The following is a 20,516-nucleotide window of genomic DNA, read 5'->3' on the forward strand; positions in this document are numbered from 1 at the left end:
GTGACAAAGTAAAACCACCCCATTGGGTTTTTTAGCCTGTAATCTTTATGAGAACACATGACCAGATCTTCCTCCCATGGAGCCATTTGGTGGATTCGAACTGCCAGGCTTTCAGTTAGGAGCCAAGACCTTATCCTTCTCATATGCCCTTAAATACAGAGTGAGCTTCCTTCTGTGTCCCCAGATATTGACCCTCCGTGCATACCCCAGACACTGGCCTCACACATCCCAACATCTGTGCTTCCAAACCCAGCCCCCTCTCATCCCCCAAATACACTCCCTCTTCTCTCACATGCAGATACATTCCTCTCCTCAATACAGTCCCCAAGTGCAGTCTATATCCCTCACTTTCCCAAATATACAAACCGCATGTTGTTGTGAGTTGTCATCAAGTTGATTCTGACTCATGGCGACTCCATGTGTGCAGAAGAGAACTGGGCTCCATAGGGCTTTCTTGGCTGTGATCTTTATAGGGAAACCCTGGTGGCATAGTGGTTAACAGCTACGGCTGCTAAGCAAAAGGTCAGCAGTTTGAATCCACCAGGCACTCCTTGGAAACCCTATGGGGCACTTCAACTATGTTCTATAGGGTTGCTGTGAGTCGCAGGCGACTTGATGGCAATGGGTTTGTTTTTTGTTTTTTTTGGTTTAATCTTTATAGGAAAGGAGCCCTGGTGGTGCAGTGGTTAAATGCTAGGCTGGTAACCAAAAGGTTGGCGGTACTACGCTACCAGCCACTTCGCAGGAGAAAGATGTGGCAGTCTGCTCCTATAAAGATTTACGGCCTTGGAAACCCTGTGGAGCAGCTCTACTCTGTCCTATAGGGTTAGTACAAGTTGCAATCAACTCAACGATAGCAGGTTTTAGTCTTTATGGAAACAGATTGCAGGCCTGTCTTCCTCGGTATGGCTGAGTGATTTTGAACCACCAACCTTTAGGGTAGCAGTCAAGGGCAAACTGTCTGTGCTACCTAGGGACTTTACAAACTTCATGTTGTTAGCTGCTGTCGAGTTGATTCTGATTTATGGCGACCCCAGGTGTCACAGAGTAGAACTGTCCACTAGGGTTTTCTTGGCTGTAATCTTTTTGGAAGCAGATTGTCAGGTCTTTTCTTCCATAGTACAGCTGGGTGGGTTTAAACCATAAACCTTTAGGTTGGCAGTCGAGCGCTTAACCATTGCACCATCTTGGCTCCTTACAAACCCCATACACCCACAGAATACACAGAGTCAGCTTGCACGCAGTCTTGTTTAAAAAGATCCTTCCTCTCCCACAGCTCAGGTCATTTGTCCCCTCTTCATACATGTGCCAGACTAGACTGCCCCCGAAATACCCGGCTGTTGATAACCATCCTAGCTCCTAAATGCTCCCAATTAATGAACCCTTTCCTCCCTTCCTCAAACTGAAATCTCTCTCTTTTTTTTTTTTTTTTTTGATTGTATTTTTTGTGAAAGTTTACAAAGCAAATTAGGTTCCTATTTAATAATTTCTGTACATATTGTTCGGTGACATTGGTTGCATTTTTCACAAAGTGTCAGCATTCTCATTGTTTCCATTCTGGTTGTTCTGTTTTCATTAATCTAGCTTCTCTTCCTCCTCTTACCTTCTTATCTTTGCTTTATGGTAAATATTGACCATTTGGTTTCAGAGAGAAGATTATTTAAAGGCACACAGTACTCACAGGTGATATTGTTTATTTTGTGAGTCAACCTATTGTTTGACTGAAAGGTGACTGCTGGCAGTGAATTCAGTTCCAAGTTTAAAGGGTATCTCAGGGCGATAGTCTTGGAGGATCTTCTAGCCTCTACCATTCCAGTAAGTCTTTTTTAAGAATTTGAGGTTTGTTCTACATTTTTCTCCCATTCTACCCAGAACCGTATATTGTGTCCCTGGTCAGAACAGTTCTTGGTGGTAGCTGGACACCATCTAGTTCTTCTGGTCTCAGGATAGATGAGTTAATCCCTCTTGAAGAACCCCCAATGCAGTCAAGCACAGAGATCTGCTTTATTCCTCTGGAATCAACAGACTCTCTTTACGTAGCTGCATTGCACATAACACCTAGGATCACACACAGATCCTGCTCACAAACCCTCCCCCAAGACTCCAGACCTATATTGGCCAATACAATAGCCACTAGCCATGTGTGGCTATTGAAAACAAATTTTTAATAATGTTGTATTTTTGGTGAAGGCAGTTTAGGTTCCCATTCAACAGTTTCTACACAAAGTTGTTCCAGTGACATTGGTTACATTCTTCACGACGTGTGACCATTCTCTTTTTTTCCGTTCTGGTTGTTCCGTTTCCATTAATCTACTTTCCCTGCCCCCTTACACTCTCCTCTTTGTTTTAAAGTAATTGTTGACTGTTTGGTCTCACATAGATGATTTTTTAAAGGAGCACAGTACTTCTGGGTAATATTCATTATTTTTTGAGCCAATCTGTTATTTAGCTACAGGGTGACCTCAGGGGTTAGTTTCAGTTCAGGGTTCGAAGGGTATCTCAGGGCAATAGTCTCGGGAGTCCTCCAATCTCAACCAGTCCAGTAGGTCTGTTTTTGTTTTGTTTTGTTTTTAATTAAGGAATTTGAGGTTCTGTTTCACATTTTTCTCCTATTCTATGAGGGTCCATCTATTGTGGTAGGGCTATTGAAATTTAAAGTTATTAAAATGAAATAAAATTAAAAACTCAGTTCCTCAGGCCCACTTGCCACATTCCAAGAGCTCAGTATCTGCACATGGCCGCCATATTGGACAGCACAGATGTGGGATGTTCCCATCCTCGAGGAATGTTAGCGCTACTGCTAACACTCTCTCCTAATAATTCTTCACGCTGTCAGCCTCCCATGTGTGCTTTCCTGTATGTGTGACCACTCCCTGTCCCCAAGCCCCCAGCCCCAGTTGGGCTCATCCAATACTTCCATTAACTCAACTTGCCCTCTCAGGATTCTTCCTCCTCTGTGCCAATCTTGGGGATCCTTGTCCTAGTAACAGCTCCTACTTGACCAGAGACCATATTGTTTCTAGGCTTTTGTCTTTCATTCGTCCCCTACAATCACCCTGCAGAGTAGGTGGCCAGTCAAGGCTGCTGAGGCTTCAGGTCCTTCAATGGCTCATCCAAGTCACCCATGGGGGGAAGGTTGGAGCAGGATATGAGAGTGAGAGGGGCCTCTGGATGCCTCTCCCCAGCCCCCTTACTGTTCACAGGGGATGGGAGAGGCTTGGAAGTGGGGGAGGCAGGCCCTGCTTCCCCATCTTCTCCTCGCCACACCCCTGACTCTGAATCTCTCCTTCTGCCCAGGGACGGATTACCCAATAAGCAAGGTATGCACAGGCTTACTTGTGCTTACTTACTAATCTGTAGTGTACAATTTCACCTGGGTTAAATGTGGTGAAACCCATGTGAAACTGTGCTCTATAGACTAGTTAGTAAACACAAGTAAGCCTGGTGCGTACCTTGCTTAATGTAAGCCTGTGCGCGTACCTTGCTTGCTGGTTAATCCACCCCGCTCCCACCCCATCCCTGGCCTCCATTTCAGTACAAGACCTGAGTCTTAAAGACTCCGCTCAAGGTCACACAAGGGAGTAATGGTAGAACCGAGACCACCATTGGCTGATGTGGGGACCCAGGACCCCTACCCCCACCTCTCCCCCATGACTGTCATCTTTTTTCTCCTGGACCCTCTACCCCTTCCTAGGCACTTCTGGACCTTGGGGGCTCCCCCAACTACAAGGACCGCCGGGGGCTGACCCCTCTGTTCCACACGGCTATGGTGGGGGGCGACCCTCGCTGCTGTGAGCTGCTACTGTACAACAGAGCCCAGCTGGGCATCGCTGATGAGAACGGCTGGCAGGAGATCCACCAGGTGCTCCCGAATGGGCCAGAGGGGCTGGAAGCTGAGGGGGCCTGGGCTCTGAGGGAGGCGGGAGACAGGGACCCTGGTGTTGGTCACTAAAGTCCAAGGGGCTAGAGATCCGGATGGTTGGGTCCTCACAGAGGGTGGGGGTAGCATGATCTCCAAAGAGGAAGAAGATGAGGGTGTAAACACAGGGACCCTAAGGGGGTGGATACCTTAATCCCCGAGATGGGTGGACACCTGGGCCTTGGAATGATTGAACTTGTAAAACTGACCATCTGGGTCCTTAAGCAGGAAAAGGGACTGAAAGGAGACGGGGAAGTGAATGGGGGCTTCCTGGACTCAGAGCAGAGGACATAGACTGACTTCTGGCCCTGGAAGTCCAGGGAGGACTCACACTTGGGTCTGAATCGGACCTCCTCTCCTCACTGTCCCCCCTTCCCCAGGCCTGCCAGCGGGGTCACTCCCAGCACCTGGAACACCTGCTCTTCTATGGGGCTGAGCCCGGAGCCCAGAACGCCTCGGGGAACACAGCACTGCATATCTGCGCCCTCTACAACAAGGTCTGCCTGGCAGTGCCTGCCCCAGGGGCCCACGTGCCCACCCTCAGCCACCTCCCCACCTTCTGTTCCTTCACTGTTCTCATACGTTCATTCGTTCATGCATTCAACAAATATTTACTGAGCTCCTTTATTATTCTCATTCATTCATTTGAGAACACATGCATGCATTCAACAAATATTTACTGAGCTCCTTCACTGTTCTCATTCATTCATTCACTCATGCATTCAACAAATATTTACTGAGCGCCTTCCCTGTGTCAGGCCCTGAGCTGGGTACTGGGGATTAAGTGGTGAGCAAGATGGACAGCTCTTTCCCCCTGGGGTGCTTGTGGTCTAGCAGGGGTCAGGCCACAAATGATGCCACTACAATCCAGAGTGTTCAGAGCCAAATCCCAGGGAACCCAGGTCCCTGTGGGAGCCTAATCCTGGACTTGGGCTTGCACCTGGGGGTGGGGGTAAAGAGAGCTTCCTGGAGGATGGACCACCACCTGTGCTAAGAGCTGAAAGATGAGCAGGAGCTGGCCAAGTCAGAGAGGGGAGGAAGGGTGTTCCAGGTAGAGGGAACAGCCTGTGCAAAAATTCAGAGTTGAGAGATAGTAGGGCCCGTGACAGGAAGCGAAAGGTGTTCAGTGGTGCTCATTTTCTGTGCTTCTCCATTCACCTGGCAATAAAGCACCTACTGTGTGCAGGCACTATGTAGGGGCACTGCAGGGGACAGAGGAAAAGCTGAGCCACAGCCCTGGAAGGGGGTCAGTGAGGCAACAGTGCGTTGCAAGTTATAACAATTCAGGGCTGGGTAGACGGTTCCCACTTCAGGAAAGCGCCGGAGAGGTGGCATAGAGAGCTGGCAGGATTGTTACCATGCCACAGCTCACGCCATACTGTGGTGATGGTTGGCAAGAGCTGGAGCTTTTAGTCTGATTTAGCAGCTGTGCCACCCATGCGTGGGCCCAGGTGATTCTTGGCAACTCAGCCCCCCTCAGAGCCTCAGTCTCCCCACCTGGTTCCTGACACCCTCGCCCTTGAAGGGCTTCTGTGGGGATTTAGAGAGACAGGGTTTTGAGATGATGTTCCACCTCTCCAGGAAGTCTTCCAAAACAGCCCCCAGCCCCTTCTGCCTCATCAGAACTTGCAGTTCTGGGACTCTGGCAAGTAGCCATGCGCTGCCTTGTGGCGGCAAGCAGTATGCTTGGCACGAGAGAGGACTCCGTGTTTGTAAAACCAAACCAGCACGGGTCCGTCACTCCCAGTCCCTGTGTATGGGACTGACTTTCTTGCTCCCTAAGACAGGCCTCCCACCCAGCAACTCTGACTCCACAGCCCACGTGCCACAGAGAGGGCAGAGGCCCCAGCCGTGGGCAGACCAGGAGGTCCCAAACAATCCCCTTCCCCTCTCTGAGGCTCCATCCCCTTCCCGGAAATGGAATAATGTCAACTGATTGGAGATGAATAACCATGTATATTAAGTACCATCTAAAAAAAAAAAAAACTTTTTTTATAGAAGGCAGGTATAGCAACAACCATAGCCGTAATACATTTAATTACTATTAATATTAAATAGCTTAATAATGTAATTAATATTATACAGTATATTGTTGTTGTTAGGTGCTGTAGAGTCTATTTTCAATTCATAACGACCCCATGTGACAGGGTAGAACTGCCCCATAGGGTTTTCTAGGCTGTAATCTTTATGGGAGCAGATCGCCAGGTCTTTCCCACAGAGCCAGCCAGTGGATTGGTTCAAACCACCAACCTTTCTGTTAGCAGCTGAGTGTTTAACCGTTGAGCAACCAGGGATCCTTCAACAAAAACCGTAACCATAATACCTTTTATTACTAGTAATATTATGTAGTATAATAATATAATAAACATTATATAGTATAATGTAATATAAATGATTCATTAATATTAATTAGGTGGTGGTATATTAATAATCAATATTAACATTTATTAATAAAATCATCATTACTGTGTCAGGGTCCAATCGGGATACATCCCCCTTTCTCCCTCCCCCACATTCCTGGTAACCACTAATAATCTTTGGTTTTTATGTATTTGGTTATTCAATGTAAGTGATAGCATACAGTATTTGTCCTTTGCGACTGATTTATTTTGCTCAGCATGATGTTTTCAAGGTTCATCCGTGTGGCATCTATCAGGACTTCACTTCTCTTTACAGCTGAGTAGTATTCCATTGTGTGTATGTACCACATTTTGTTTATCCGTTCATCTGTTGATGGATGTTTTGGTTGTTTGCACTGAACAGGGAACATTCAGTATGAAGAATGACATAGTGTGCACGTTTACTCTTAGCGGAACAGATAAGCAAATCACTTCCCCTCCTTGAGCTTCCCTTTCCCCACCAGTGAAATGGGTTAATAACACCCACCGTGCAAAGAATCAAGTGGGTTAACATTGTGCTTGCTTGTGGCATGGTACTTAACAAATAGATGTTTAGCAAACATGGATTCTTTTTCTACTTCTCTCCCCTTGTGTGTGACTTTGAGCTTTTCAAGGGCTATTGCCGAGTTTGACAGTTTTTCCTCCATTGCTGCTCACCTGGCCTTCTGCCATGCCTAGTTAGCCTCTCATGGTGACTGTTGGGTCCATGTCTAGGCTGTGAACTCCTCAAGGGTAGGGGCTGAGCCTGCTGAATTGCTCTGTCCCAAAGCCCCAGCACATAGTAGGTCCAGGTACATGTTTGATGAATGAGGAGATGATGCAGCCGCCATCTTGGATTTCCCCCAGGACCATGAACAGTGCCTGGCTCAGAATGTTCAACAAGTGTTTGCTTCACGATCAATTGAATGAATCCATGAACGAATGAATGACTCAAACAAATGAATTTTGAATGACTCAACTCCATCCTCATTCTTTCTGTGCGGATTTCTTTGAGCACCTACTGTGTGCCACATGCCAGGCGCTGGGGGATCTGGAGCTGAATCAGACACTATGTCTGCCCTTGGAAGGGTGGGGGGAATTCACAGTCTGGCGAAGAGGCAGACGCGTAAACAAATAATTACAATATCATGAGATAAGTGTTAGAACTCCAGTAAATACGAGGTTCTCCAGGAGCCCCAGGGAGGGAGCCACTAACTAGGCTGGAAGACTTTCTCAACTTAGTAAAAGTAGGATGAAGAGCTGACTGGTGAACTGGTGGATGAGGCTCTGATCCTAGGGAGGGATGGGGTGGTGAGTGCAAATAAGAAAAAAAAAATGGGAGGAATTGTCTGGTTGGGGAGACAGCATGCACACACACAGGCATACACTCAGACACACTCATATGTGCACACACACATGCACACACTCACAAAGCACATATGCACACACACATGCATATGCTCCCAATACACATGCATACACCTACACTCCCACAAACACACATAAACACACACATAGTCACACACTCACATTAGCATTCATACATGCTCTGTCACAAAAACACACACACGCACACACACTCACAATCACACACTCACACAAACACATGCACACACTCTCACATAAACACACACGCACACAAGGTGCGTTCCTAGGAGACAGATGAACACTAGAACGAGAAGTCCAGGTTCAGAACCTAACTGTCCCACTCGCTGCCTGTGTGACGTTGGGCACAAGAGAGGACTTCCCTGAGCCCATCCTGTAGAATGGGCCTGTGCAGGCATCCTTGGTGGGGTGGTCAGGCAGGGCAGGGAGGATCAAGGTGCTTGGTGAATGGTGGTTGAATTAGCACCAGGGGAAGCAGGAATGGAGTTGCACTGGGGACCAGGTTGGGGCTGGCCAGGCCAAGACAAAGGGGAAGAACTTTTCCACCTTCAACGACAGTTTACTGAGCAGCTCCTATGGGCCAGGCGCCATTCCCGGTGGTGGGTGCTACAGACAAAACTCACGCCCCTATGAAACTTACAGTCTAGTGTGGGAGAGATGCTCAAAGAGACAAATGAAACAGAAAATGCAATTTCAGAGAAAGTGTTATGAAGAAAATGTGTTAAGATTGGTTTAGAAGAATGCCTGGCACATGGTGAGTGTCATAGACATAAAAATAAATAGGAAGCAAATAAGAGCAGGGCTCCGTTGTTGTGAGGTGCCTATTTTCCACTCACAGCAACCCCATGTGACAGAGTAGAACTTCCCCATAGGGTTTTCTAGGCCGTAATCTTTACAGAAGCAGATCGCCAGGTCTTTCTCCCCCAGAGCTGCTGGGTGCTTTTGAACTGCCAACCTTTCAGTTATCAGCCGAGTGCTTAACCGTTGTGCCACCAAGGCTCCTTATGTGGAGATCTAGGGGCAGAGACTATCAAGCAGAGGGAGCAGCAAGTGCAAGGGCCCTGTGGCAGGACTGTGCCTGGAGTGTCAGAGGAACAAGGAAAGCAGGGAGCAAGGGAAGGTGGTAGAAAAGGAAGTTGTTGAGGCTGAGAGTCCAGATCACTAGGGCTTCCTGGGCCACAGCAAGGGGGCAAGGACGTTGGGTTTGGTCCCAACGATGGGGGTGTGACATGTTGCAGTTGATATTGGTAGGGGACTAATCTATATGTAGACATCCTACCCCACTGCCCTTTGTGATGTGTGTCCTCTTCCTTCTGGGTCTAGCGGAGGGTGTGATTAGGAACAAAGGCTTTGGAGTCAGACAGACCTGGGTTCAAATCCTGGTGCCGACACTGAGCTTGTCCTTTTGGAACTATCTTAGTTTCCTCGTCCTTAAAATAGAGACAGTAATTTCCACCTCATGGAGTTATTGGGCGATTCAATGAGCTTTTTTGCCTCTAAAGTGTTGAACACCTGGCATAAGACATAGTAAACTCTCTATAAGGCTTAGACGGGTGGTTCTCAACTGGGGTGCTTCGGCCCCCCAGAGGACATTTGGCAATGTCTGGAGATATTGTCACCCTTGGAGTGGGGGCGGGGGAGGGGTGCTACTGGTGTATAGTAGGTAGAGACCAGGGATGCTGCTAAACGTCCCACAGTGCACAGGACAGCCTCAAATGTCAGGAGTGCAAAAACAAAACAAAACAACAACAGCAAAAACCATTGCCATCAAGTCAATTCCGACTCATAGTGACCCTATAGAACAGGGTAGAACTGCCCCATAGGATTTCCAAGACTATAACCTTTACGGAAGCAGACCGCCACATCTTTCTCCCTCGGAGCGGCTGGGGGCTCGAACTGCCAACCTTTTGGTTAGCAGTGGAGCGCTTAACCACTGCACCACAAGGGCTCCTTCTGTCAGTAGTGGAGAGGTCAATAAATCTTGGTTTAGATTAACACTGTCGAATAGAATGTGAGGTATGCCAGGTATGTAATTTAAAAGTTTTTTTTTTCCTATTGTGGTGAAAATATATGCAACAAAACGTATGCCAGTTCAACAATTTCTGCATGAATAATTCAGTAACAGTAATTACATTTTTCAACTTGTTCAGCCATTCCCGGTACCCTTTTCCAAATTATTCCACCACCTGTGTGTGTAATTTGTAGCCACATTGGGAGTCCCGCTCAGCTGCTAAACAAAAGGTTGGCTGTTTGAACCCACCCAGAGGTACCTCAAAAGAAAAGCCTGGCAATCTACTTCCTAAAGATCACAGCCATTAAAAACCCTATGGAGCACAGCTCTGCTCTGACACACGTGGAGTCACCATGGGTCGAAACTGACTTCATGGCAACGGGACTGGTTAGTTGCCACATTTAAAAAAAAAACGGAAAAAGAAACCGGTGACTTTAATTTCAACAGTATATTTTATTTAAACAAATGTATCCAAAGTATTATCATTTCAATATATAACCAATATAACAGTTACTGGAGAGATTTAAATTCTTTTTTCAGTACTAAGTCTTTGAGAAAAACAACTAACCAAACCAGTTGCTGCCAAGTCGACTGCAACTCCTGGCAACCCCGTGTGTCAGAGTAGAACCATGCTCTATAGGTTTTTTTTTTTCATTCAACAAATATTTATTAAGTGCCTATTATGTACCAGGCATTGTGCTGGGGATTCAGCATGCATGAAAAAAAATAGATAAAAATCTGTGCCCTCAACAGAATTTCAAATTCTCAGGGACTCCAGACTTTCTGGAGGCTGGATTAACCCCTGAGAATATTGCCCTGAGATAATCTTTAAACCTTAAACCAAAAGTATCCCCTAAGGTCTTCTTAAAACCAAGCAAGAGTTTCTCTTAAATAGTAAAAAATGTCTGCCTTGAGCACTGTGCTCTTTTAAGATCTATGTATATGGGATCAAACTGACAACAACAACTCAAAAGATTAGGTAGGAAGCTTAGGGGGCAGTGAGTTTATGTACATGGGGGAGGAAGAGCTCAGAAAAGGGGAGTGAGAATGGCTGCACAACTCGAGGCATGTAATCACCGTCATTAAACTGTACATGTAGAAACTTGAATTGGTGTGTGCTTTGCTGTGCACATTCTCAAGAACAAGAACAACAAAATTAAATTAAAACAAAATTAAAAAAAAAAAAAACCCTGCCCTCATGAAGCTAACATTCTAGTGGAGGGAGATCACAAAATATTTAAGAATAAATAAAGTATGAGTTGGTGATAAATGCAAGAAATAAAATAGGAAGTGTTGGTGAGGAAGGGGTTGCCATTTTACACAGGATGACGAGGAAAAGCCTTACTGACAAGTTATTATTTGAATGAAGAATTGAAGGAAGTGAGACAGCAAGCCATGTGGATTTCTAAGACTATTCCAGGCAGAAGAAGCAGTAGGTACAAAGACCCTGAGACAAGAGAGTGCCTGGTGTGTTGGAGAAACATCAATGAGTCCAGTGTAGATGATGTGCCCCACAGGTTGTCAGTGGCTGATTTTTTCACAAGTAGATCACCAGGCCTTTCTTCCAAGGCACCTCTGCCTACCTTGGCTTAGCAGACAAGTGCTTAAGCTTTTGCGCCACCCAGGTGGACTGGATCTTTGAATCCAATGTGTATTTTACATTGACCAAAAAAACAAACCTGTTGCCATCAAGTCAATTCAGACTCATAGTGATCCTGTAGTGATCCTGTAGGCTAGAGCAGCTGGTGGGTTCGAACCACCAGACTTTCGGTTAGTAGCCGAGCGCTTAACCACTGGGCCACCAGGGCTCCTTTTTACACTCACAGCACATCACAATGTGGACCAGCCGCATTTAAAGGGCTCAGGACTGGGCGGTGCAAGTTTACGATTCCTGAAGTTCTTAGCACGGTGCCTGGCGCTGCATCCGCTAATGGTGACTGTGCTTGGTTTTCCCTTCACCCTGTGCCACTGCCCTTCCCTCAGGAGACCTGCGCCAGGATCCTCCTGTACCGAGGGGCCAACAAGGACGTGAAGAATAACAATGGACAGACCCCCTTCCAGGTCTGGGGCTGGGAGGGCTGTGCTGGGACTGCAGAGCTGGCCTTGGGAGAGGGGACAAGAAGAAAACAGAGGGGTTAAGAAAGAAGGGGGGACATTTAGAAGTGTGGGAGAGAAGAGAGGGAGGTATTGCTGGGGTGGAAGATTTGGGGCGGGAAGGGCTGCCCAGGGACCTTACAATGTCCCTTGCCACCCCCTCACCCCCACACCCTCCCTCCAGGTAGCAGTGATCGCTGGGAATTTTGAGCTGGGGGAGCTAATCCGAAACCATCGAGAGCAGGATGTGGGTGAGTGAGTGGGAGCTGGGCTTGAGGGGAGAACCTGGGGCACTTGGGAGCAGGGGATGGGATTGGAGAGTGGGAGGACCTGATTTGGGGGGCCAGGATGGGATGGAGGAAACCCTGGGGGGGCCGTGAACATCGGAGTAGTGGTAAACAACCAACCACCCAGTTGCAGTCGATTTGACTCTGACTCACAGCTTAGGTATGTCAAAATAGAATTGTGCTCCATGGGGTTTTCAATGGCTGATTTTTCAGAAGTAGATTGCCAGACTTTTCTTCCTAGGCACTTCCGGATGGCTTCAAACTGCCTAGTTTTCAGTTAGCAGCTAACACATCAGCCGTTCACACCACCCAGGAAGTGCATCAGCTAGAACCAATTGACCAGTTGCCGTTGAGTTGACTGTGACTCCTGGTGACCTCATGTGTTCTTTAGAGTTTTCAGTGGCTGATCTTTTGGAAGTAGATTGCCAGGCCTTTCTTCCAAGGTGCCTCTGAGTGGACTTTTGGTTAGCAGCTGAGGGAATTAACTGTTCACACCACTCAGGGACTCCTGTTGTTGTCATGTGCTCCTAGGGGAATGATTCCAAGTCCCCCACTTTTCTCATCTCCACCTTCCTCCCTCATGCCTCTCTCCCCCCACCCATCTCTTGCCTGTCTGCCTGTGCCTCCCCCACTTCCTCTGCCCCCCAGTGCCCTTCCAGGAGTCCCCCAAGTATGCAGCCCGGCGGCGAGGACCCCCGGGTGCAGGGCTGACAGTGCCCCCCGCGTTGCTGCGAGCCAACAGTGACACCAGCATGGCCCTGCCTGACTGGATGGTCTTCTCAGCCCCAGGGACCTCGTCCTCTGGGGCCCCCGGCCCAACTTCAGGGCCCCAGGGCCAGTCACAGCCCTCAGCCCCCAGCACCAAGCTCAGCAGCGGGACACTCCGAAGTGCCAGCAGCCCCCGGGGAGCCCGGGCCCGCTCCCCCTCCCGTGGGAGACACCCTGAGGAGGCCAAGAGGCAGCCCCGTGGACGGCCCAGGTAGGGAAGAGACACAGCCCTGGCCCCATAGTCCCCAACACAGCCCAACCTCCTTGGAGCCACAGTTCCTCACCTTGTCCCATAAGTGGCTGGTCCCTCACCAATCCTTCTTTCCATCCATCCAAGTCCCTCGTCCACCGTCGGAGCCTCTATCACTCTCCATGTCCTCTCTTGATTCCCATCACCCCGAGTTTTAGCTAAGTGTCTGCTCCATACCCAGGGCCTGGAAGTAGGGGCAAGACACCCAGAAGAATAATAATGGACAGAGCCCCTTCCAGGTCTGGGGCTGGGAGGGCAGTGGCAGGGCTCCAGGGGCTGGCATTGGGAGGACACAAAGAAGACAGAGGAAGTTAAGGAAGAAGGGGGGCACCTAGGAGTGCTGGGAGAGGAGGGGGGCAGTTCTAGCCCCCGAGGACAGACAGAAAGCCAGGGGGAGGTGAGGGGAAGCCCAGTCGAGAGAGGGTGGCAGGGCTGAGGAGGAGCTTGGGGAAGGGTGTCAGAGGCTTGGAGATGAGCCTGGAGGAGGAGATGGGCTGGGAGGGGGAGCAGAGAGGTCACTCCGGAAAGGATACGTTTTGGGGTGACAGAGGGTAGGACGGGTAGGAAGGGGAGCTGGTGGGGCCAGCCACGTCCTGAGGAAATGGAGGTGGTGGGGGGAGGAGCTGGAGCTGACCCAGAAGGAAGCTGGGAGTCACTAAAGGCTCATGAGCTGAGGGATGACAAAGTCGGAGCTCAGTTCCAGGAAGCTGAATCAGGCTGCGTGTGCTGGAGGGTGGGAGGGAGCAAGGCCGGAAGCCAGGAGGAAGGAGAAGGGGCTGGGGGGGCGAGCAGCGGGCAGGCAGAAGGAGCCCCCAAACTCCCCCTTCCCCCAAGGATGCCAGAGCTGGGAAACACACTCAAATCACCTCCCTTACCTTGATGCTCCATCTCCCCTCACCCGCACCCTAAGGACCCCTGTTCTCCCAGTGGTGCTCCCTTTCTCCACTCTCCCCTGCCTCTCACACCCTCTGTGTACGCAGCTCCAGCGGGACGCCCAGAGAAGGGCCGGCCGGGGGCACAGGGGGCTCAGGGGGCCCTGGGGGCTCCCTGGGCAGTCGCGGGAGACGGAGGAAACTCTACTCGGCTGTACCTGGACGCTCTTTCATGGCGGTGAAGTCATACCAGGCTCAAGGCGAGGGGGAGATCTCCCTGAGCAAGGGCGAGAAAATCAAAGGTACCTGGGGCGGGGGTGGGGGGTGGGGCGGTGGGGCAAGGGCGGGGTGGGGGTAGGTGAGCTAAAAACTCAGGCAGGAGATGTCACTCAGTCATTCAACAAACAACGGTCCGGCTCCTAGTATGCCCAGTGCACTGGGGTGAGCCCTGAGATGGCCCCTCTGCCTTTGAGGAGCATCATATGTAGCTGAGGTGACACGGGCAGGAGGCAGTATTGAGGCGAAAGGAGGAGAAATGAATCTTTGCAGGACACTGACCTGGGTCCCTGGGTGGCACAAAGAGTTTGTGCTCAGCTGCTAGCCGAAAAGGTTGGCAGTTTGAGTCCACCCAGTGGTGCCACAGAAGAAAGGCCTGGCAATCTATTTCCATAAAGATCACAGCCATTGGAAACCCTACAGACTACTCTGTAACACATGGGGACACAATGAGTTGGAGCTGAGTAGACATCAACTGACAACAACTAACCAAGATGTTGGTGGTTCACGTCCAGCCAGTGGTGCTGTGGAAGAAAGGCTTGACGATCTCCTTCCATAAAGGTTGTTGTTAGGTGCTGTTGAATTGATTCTGACTCATAGGGACCCCATGTGGCACAGTAAAACTGCTCCATAGGGTTTTCTAGGCTGTAATCTACGGGAGCACACCGCCAGGCCTTTCTTCCATGAGGCCACTGGGTGGGTTTGAACCACTGACCTTTTGGTTAACAGCCAAGGGCTTAACTGCTACACCACCAGAGACTCCACCTGCAAAGATTACAGCCATTGAAAACCCTGTAGAGCACAATTCTACTCTGAAGCACCTGAGGTTGCCATGAGTTGGAATCGACTCGATGGCAACGAGTTGTTTTTTTTTGGTGCTGAGCCAGGCGCTGTTAGGGTGATTTGCCTGCATAGTCTCATCTTGGCCACAGTCTTCCTTCCAGGGTGGGCTCTATGAGCCCTGTTGTACGGTGGAAGACACGGAGATTTCCAGAGATGACATGACTTTCTCTGGGTCAAGGTATTTCCTCTTACCTGGTGCTGAGCGTGAAGCCAGGCTCTGCTGGGTGTTGTCACCTGCAGGATGGGGCAGTGCCTGTCTTGTGGGGCTGGGATGAGGCTGTGATGAGAGAGTGGATGTGTCATGTGTGGTCCACGGCGAAAACTCTTTGGCTTTGCCGTTCTCACCTGGAAGAACCCCTACTCTGCAGACCCTAAGACTGTGTCCTTGGATAGCACAGGGCTTTGGGGGCAGGGAAGCAGGCTGCACATGTGGAGGAGTGGTTCTTTGCCAAACTCTAGCCTACAGGGAAACTGTGTAGTGTGGTGGTGGAGAGCCAGGTGTCCTGGGTTCAAGTCCTAGATCCACCGCCTCCTAGCTGTGTGACCTCAGGCAAGTGACTTCTCTGGGCCTCAGTTTCCTCATCTGAAAAGGGAACCCTTGTGAGGTTTAAAGGAGTCTGGACATCTAAAGCACTCAGAGCAATGCTTTGCATAGAGCGTTGGTGTTGTTAGGGCCTGACTTATGGTACCCTCATGCACAACGGAATGAAATGCTGCCTGGTCCTGCATCACCCCCATAATGGATTGGGGATCAGACCATTGTGCTCTATAGGGTTTTGTTTGGCTGATTTTCAGAAGTAGATCACCAGGCTTTCCTTCCTAGTCTTAGTCTGAAAGTTCCACTGAAACCTGCCCAGCATCATAGCAACACAGAAGCCGCCACTGACAGACGGGTGGTGGCTGCGCATGAGGCGCGTTGGCCGGGAACGGAACCCGGGTCTCTTGCGTGGAAGGTGAGAATTCTACCATGGTTTGCACAGAACAAATGCCACATAAGCGTCAACAACCATTGTCACAGGCAGCTGCTGCTACACGCATTTGGAGGAGAGAGGCCCCAACCGCCTGCATAAGCCGGGAGGGTCTTGCTGTGAGAGGCATGGCTTGAACAGGGCCTTGAAGGGTGTGCAGGAATCAGACCATCAGGCAGTTTGCATAATTGCATTATCATCTGTTTTGTAGTTTGTCTCCTCACAGACTGAGCTCTTGAGGCAATGTCCATGTCACTGGTCTCAGGGTCACCGGGACCTAATCTACAGACCCAGCACACAGGAGACTCAGTAGGAACTAGCTGAGTGAATGAATGACAAAATGCAGGGCCAGGTGAAATGTCTTTGGGAGCCAGCGTGCCTGCGGTGTGTTTACATGGAGCGATGGGGTGTCTGTGCTTCAGAGAGTAGCAAAGAAGTAAGGGAAACTGAGGCCAGGAGTGAGGGACCTTCTGGGCAGACAGCACCGTGCACAGTATCTTCCGTTGTGTCTTCCTGAACTTCAAGCCCAATACTTTTGTGTAGGGAGAGGGCCCACTGCCCTCTGTTTTTATACCGGCACTTCATCGTAAAAAGGAGCCCTGGTGGCACAGTGGTTAAGTGCTCAGCGGGTTAAGTTGGTGGTTCAAACCCACCAGCCGCTCCACGGGAGAAAGATGTGGCAGTCTACTTCGGTGAAGATTTACAGCCTTGGAAACCCTATCGGGCAGTTCTACTCTGTCCTATAGGGTTGCTATGAGTCAGAATCAACTCAATGGCAATAGGTTTGGTTTTTGTTTTTGCTTTTGTTTTTCCCCTTAGTTCTCTTCATTAAAAGGCACTTTATTGCCTCCAAGCAAGCCCATGTCCACAGGGCCACCGAGCTTCTCAGTGGTCTCCCTCTGCTCTCAGAAGCAAATCTGGAGGCCTTAACTTGGCCTCCAAGCCCCTCCCCAGGACCTCCAGCCCTGGCCCACCTCGCCAGCCTTATTTCATGCCACTCTCTGCTTCACCCACTAGGCTCCAGGGACCTCACCCTTCTCTCCATCACTGAGATGCTCTGAGTCCTTTTCTGCACCAAACTCTTTGCACATGCTGTTCCTCCTGCCTAGAAACCCCTTCCAGCCTCTCTTTGCCTCAACTCCTAGGATCCTTCAGCTCTCAGCTTATATGTCACTTCCTCAGGGACACCTTTGCCATCTGATTTATATACTCCCATCTAGCTTCTCTTCAGACAATCTGTTCTTTTCCCCTGAGCACTGACCTGAGTTTCTGATTATACAGTCTCTTGTGGGTTTTTTTTTTTGTGGGTTTATGCCTGTAATGGCCGCAAGTCTGGAAGCTCCATGAAGGCAGGAACCGTGTTTGTTGTGTTTCAACAGCCATGCCCAGTGCCTAATCTGGGGTCTGACTTATGAAGGCACTAAATAAATATTTGCTCAGTGGATGAATAATTACAAGACCAGCCAGCCAGGCACAGCAGAGCCAGACAAGAGCCCAGACTTCTTGACCCTTCATCTCCTGCCCTCCACATCCTCACATTTCCCCTCTATTCGGCTTCCCCAGGTCCTCCTGAGAAGCATCAGATGGCCCTGACTCCAATCCTAGGCTGGCCTGAGCCATCTCTGGGCAAGGGACTTTCCTGCTTTGGCCTCAGCTTCCTTGTCTATAAAATGGGAAAACATTTATTAGCTCACCTGTGGGTGTAAAAATTTAGTGTGGGGAAATAGGTGAAGGGCAGAGTAGGGACCAAAGCAAAACCAAATGCCTTGCCATCTGGTCAATTCTGACTGATGGCAACCCCGTGTGTTACAGGGTAGAACTGAGCTCCATAGGGTTTTCTTGGCTGTAATCTTTACAGAAGGTCGCCAGACCTTTTTTCCATGGTGCCACTGGGTGGATTCGAACCGACAACATTTAGGTTAGCAGCTGAGCACAAACCATTTGTACCACCTTGAAAAATTCTAGAGAAAATAGGAGACTGTGTGTTTGTTACTGCTGCCATCATCACCAGCAAAAGCAGCATCAAAATCCTTTAGATGGAGAGGTAGCAAAACATGAGCGATTAAAAGCATTAGTGCTAGAAGGCGATAGAGCTGGGTTCAAATCCAGGCTCTGCCAGTTACTAGCCATGCAGATTTGAGCAAGTGACTTCAGTTCTCTGGGCCTCAGTTTCCCCATCAGTTGTTATTTGCTGTCCAGTAGGCACCAACTCACAGCGACCCCCTATTCAACAGAACAAAACTTTGCCTGGTTCTGCGTCATTTTCACCATCAATGGTATGCTCAAGTCCATTGTTGTGGCCACTGTGTACCTGGAGTGCCTTCTAACCTGGGGGCTCATCTTCCAGGACTATATCAGACACTGTTTTGTTGTGATCCACAGGGTTTTCATTGGCTGTTTTTTGGAAGTAGATCATCAGGTCTTTCTTCCTAGTCTGTCTTAGTCTGGAAGCTCCACTGAAACCTGTCCACCATGGATGACCCTGCTGGTATTTGAAATACTGGTGTCATAGCTTCCAGCATTACAGTAACACATAAGCCACCACAGTAGGACAAACTGACAGATGGGCGGTGGATTAAAAGCATTGTTGTCATTGTGTGCCCTCGAGGTGATTGACTAATAGCGACCCTATAGGGCAGAGTAGATCTGCCCCATAGGGCTTCTTAGGCTATAATCTTTATGGGAGCAGGTCACCAGTTCTTTTTCCCTCTGAGCCTCTGGTGGGTTCAAACCGTCGACCTTTTGGTTAGCAGCTGAGTACTTAACCCTTGTACCACCAGGGCTCCTTATTAAAAGCATTAGAGGTAGCAAAACGTGAGTGACTAAAAGCTTTAGCTCCGGAAGCAGATAGAGCCGTGTTCAAATCCAGGCTGTACCACTTACTAGCCGTGTAGCCTTGGGCAAGTGACCTTGGCTCTCTGGGCCTCAGTTTCCCTGTCAGTAAAATTAAGATAATGAACATGTCCCCTCCTAGGGTTCCAACCTAAAGTGAGAGCTGGAGAAACATCAGTCATCCTTGTCATCCTTATTGGTACCTCAATGCCCAGTGCAGTGCTGGGCATGAAGCAGGCGGGCCATAACTGTGTGTTGAATGGCTAAGAGGTGGGGCTGGGAGGAAACTGCCTCCAAGTTATGACGTGGTGGAGAGAGGCAAAGATGTCATTTTCCTCCTGTCTCTCTTCTAGAGCCAGGAGCGGCAAATAGAGGTGGAAGGAAAGTCCTGGGAGCAAAATATAAAAAAGATTAAGCAGCAAAGAGATTGGGTGAGGTGGCAGGACAGAGGTGGGGGTGTACAGCTTGTCCCTGCAAAGGTAATCTAAGTCCACAGATCTAAATCCACAGGGTTTGGGGAAATTACAGAGCAACTGAGCTGTGACCGGTAACCAGGGGAGGGAAGGACAGAATGTGGACATGCTCCTAACATACGAGGACCATGTCATGGAAGACAGCCCTTTTCCTCAATGCCTCTGGATGTCCCCATGGGATCCAGAAAGCTGGAATGCAGAAGTGACCATCTTGTCCCCCAAGAACTTATTGAAGATACACCTGTGCTAGATGCTGGGACTTGTGGGCCGACTGGGCACGGAGGACTTCGAGCAGCATAGAAACACAGAAATGTTTCTATGTCCCTGTCCCCCCACCCAGTGCTTAGCATCGGGGAAGGAGGCTTCTGGGAAGGTCAAGTCAAAGGTCGTGTTGGCTGGTTTCCCTCTGACTGCCTGGAAGAGGTGGCAAACCGCTCCCAGGAGGGGAAGCAAGGTAATGAGGAGCCCCCTCTTGTCCCCAGTGTTCCCTAAGATTCTAGTGCCCCTTCCTTTCCCCATGCAGATGGGATAGCTGGGAGGTGGGTGAGCCTGTGGTTTTGAGAGTGAGGATCCAGTGCTGTCCTTTGTTCCCCCCTGCAGAAAGCCGCAGCGACAAGGCAAAGAGACTCTTCCGACATTATACTGTGGGCTCCTACGACAGCTTCGATGCCCCAAGGTAAAGGTCCTTACACTCTTGGGCGCCCCCAACCCCAACCTCCCTTCACACTCTACACCACTAAATATTTCCACCTCCTCCAGGCCCCCTTTCTCTTTTGCTCCTTCTAAGATTGGATCTGGGGGAGAGTGAAGGCAGAGTTAGTTTCAGACAACACTGCCCTGCCCCACACCATCCTGGGCAGCCACTGAGACTGCTCAGCTCCAGTGACCAGTGGGGGGAGCAGGGGATGGACAGGTGGGCCCCCTGGGGTAGGGATGCCTGGAGACCCAGGAGCTCACGTGTACAGCTGGCTGGAGGCCGAAGTCATGTGCTGCGGAAGTGTGTGTGCAGGGGAGTGGGGAGGGGGGCAGGCAGGGCAGGGATGGGTGGGATGGGGCCTGGAGAGGGCCCACTGACGCCTTTCCCCTCCCTGGCTGCTGGCTGACTTGCTTCGGAAGCTTGATGGATGGGATTGGCCCAGGGAGGTGAGAGGGGAGGGGA

General features: G+C 49.8%; 1 protein-coding gene across 4 annotated transcripts in view; it reads left to right on the forward strand.

Moving 5' to 3' along the window:
* SHANK1 (SH3 and multiple ankyrin repeat domains 1) overlaps nt 1-20,516 on the forward strand; it is a 65,814-nt gene that overhangs the window by 7,280 nt on the left and 38,018 nt on the right. For 3 of the 4 annotated variants that reach the window (XM_049901555.1, XM_049901554.1, XM_049901557.1), the window contains 9 exons: nt 3,695-3,862; nt 4,300-4,416; nt 11,678-11,755; nt 11,973-12,039; nt 12,724-13,054; nt 14,074-14,267; nt 19,698-19,811; nt 19,958-20,033; nt 20,474-20,500. In XM_049901555.1, coding sequence (XP_049757512.1) covers nt 3,695-3,862; nt 4,300-4,416; nt 11,678-11,755; nt 11,973-12,039; nt 12,724-13,054; nt 14,074-14,267; nt 19,698-19,811; nt 19,958-20,033; nt 20,474-20,500 — 1,172 coding nt within the window. The remainder of the gene's footprint in view (nt 1-3,694; nt 3,863-4,299; nt 4,417-11,677; nt 11,756-11,972; nt 12,040-12,723; nt 13,055-14,073; nt 14,268-19,697; nt 19,812-19,957; nt 20,034-20,473; nt 20,501-20,516) is intronic. The other variant, XM_049901558.1, reaches the window with a different exon arrangement.

The sequence above is a fragment of the Elephas maximus genome, chromosome 11, assembly GCF_024166365.1.
Source record: "Elephas maximus indicus isolate mEleMax1 chromosome 11, mEleMax1 primary haplotype, whole genome shotgun sequence".
Taxonomy (NCBI): Eukaryota; Metazoa; Chordata; class Mammalia; order Proboscidea; family Elephantidae; genus Elephas; species Elephas maximus.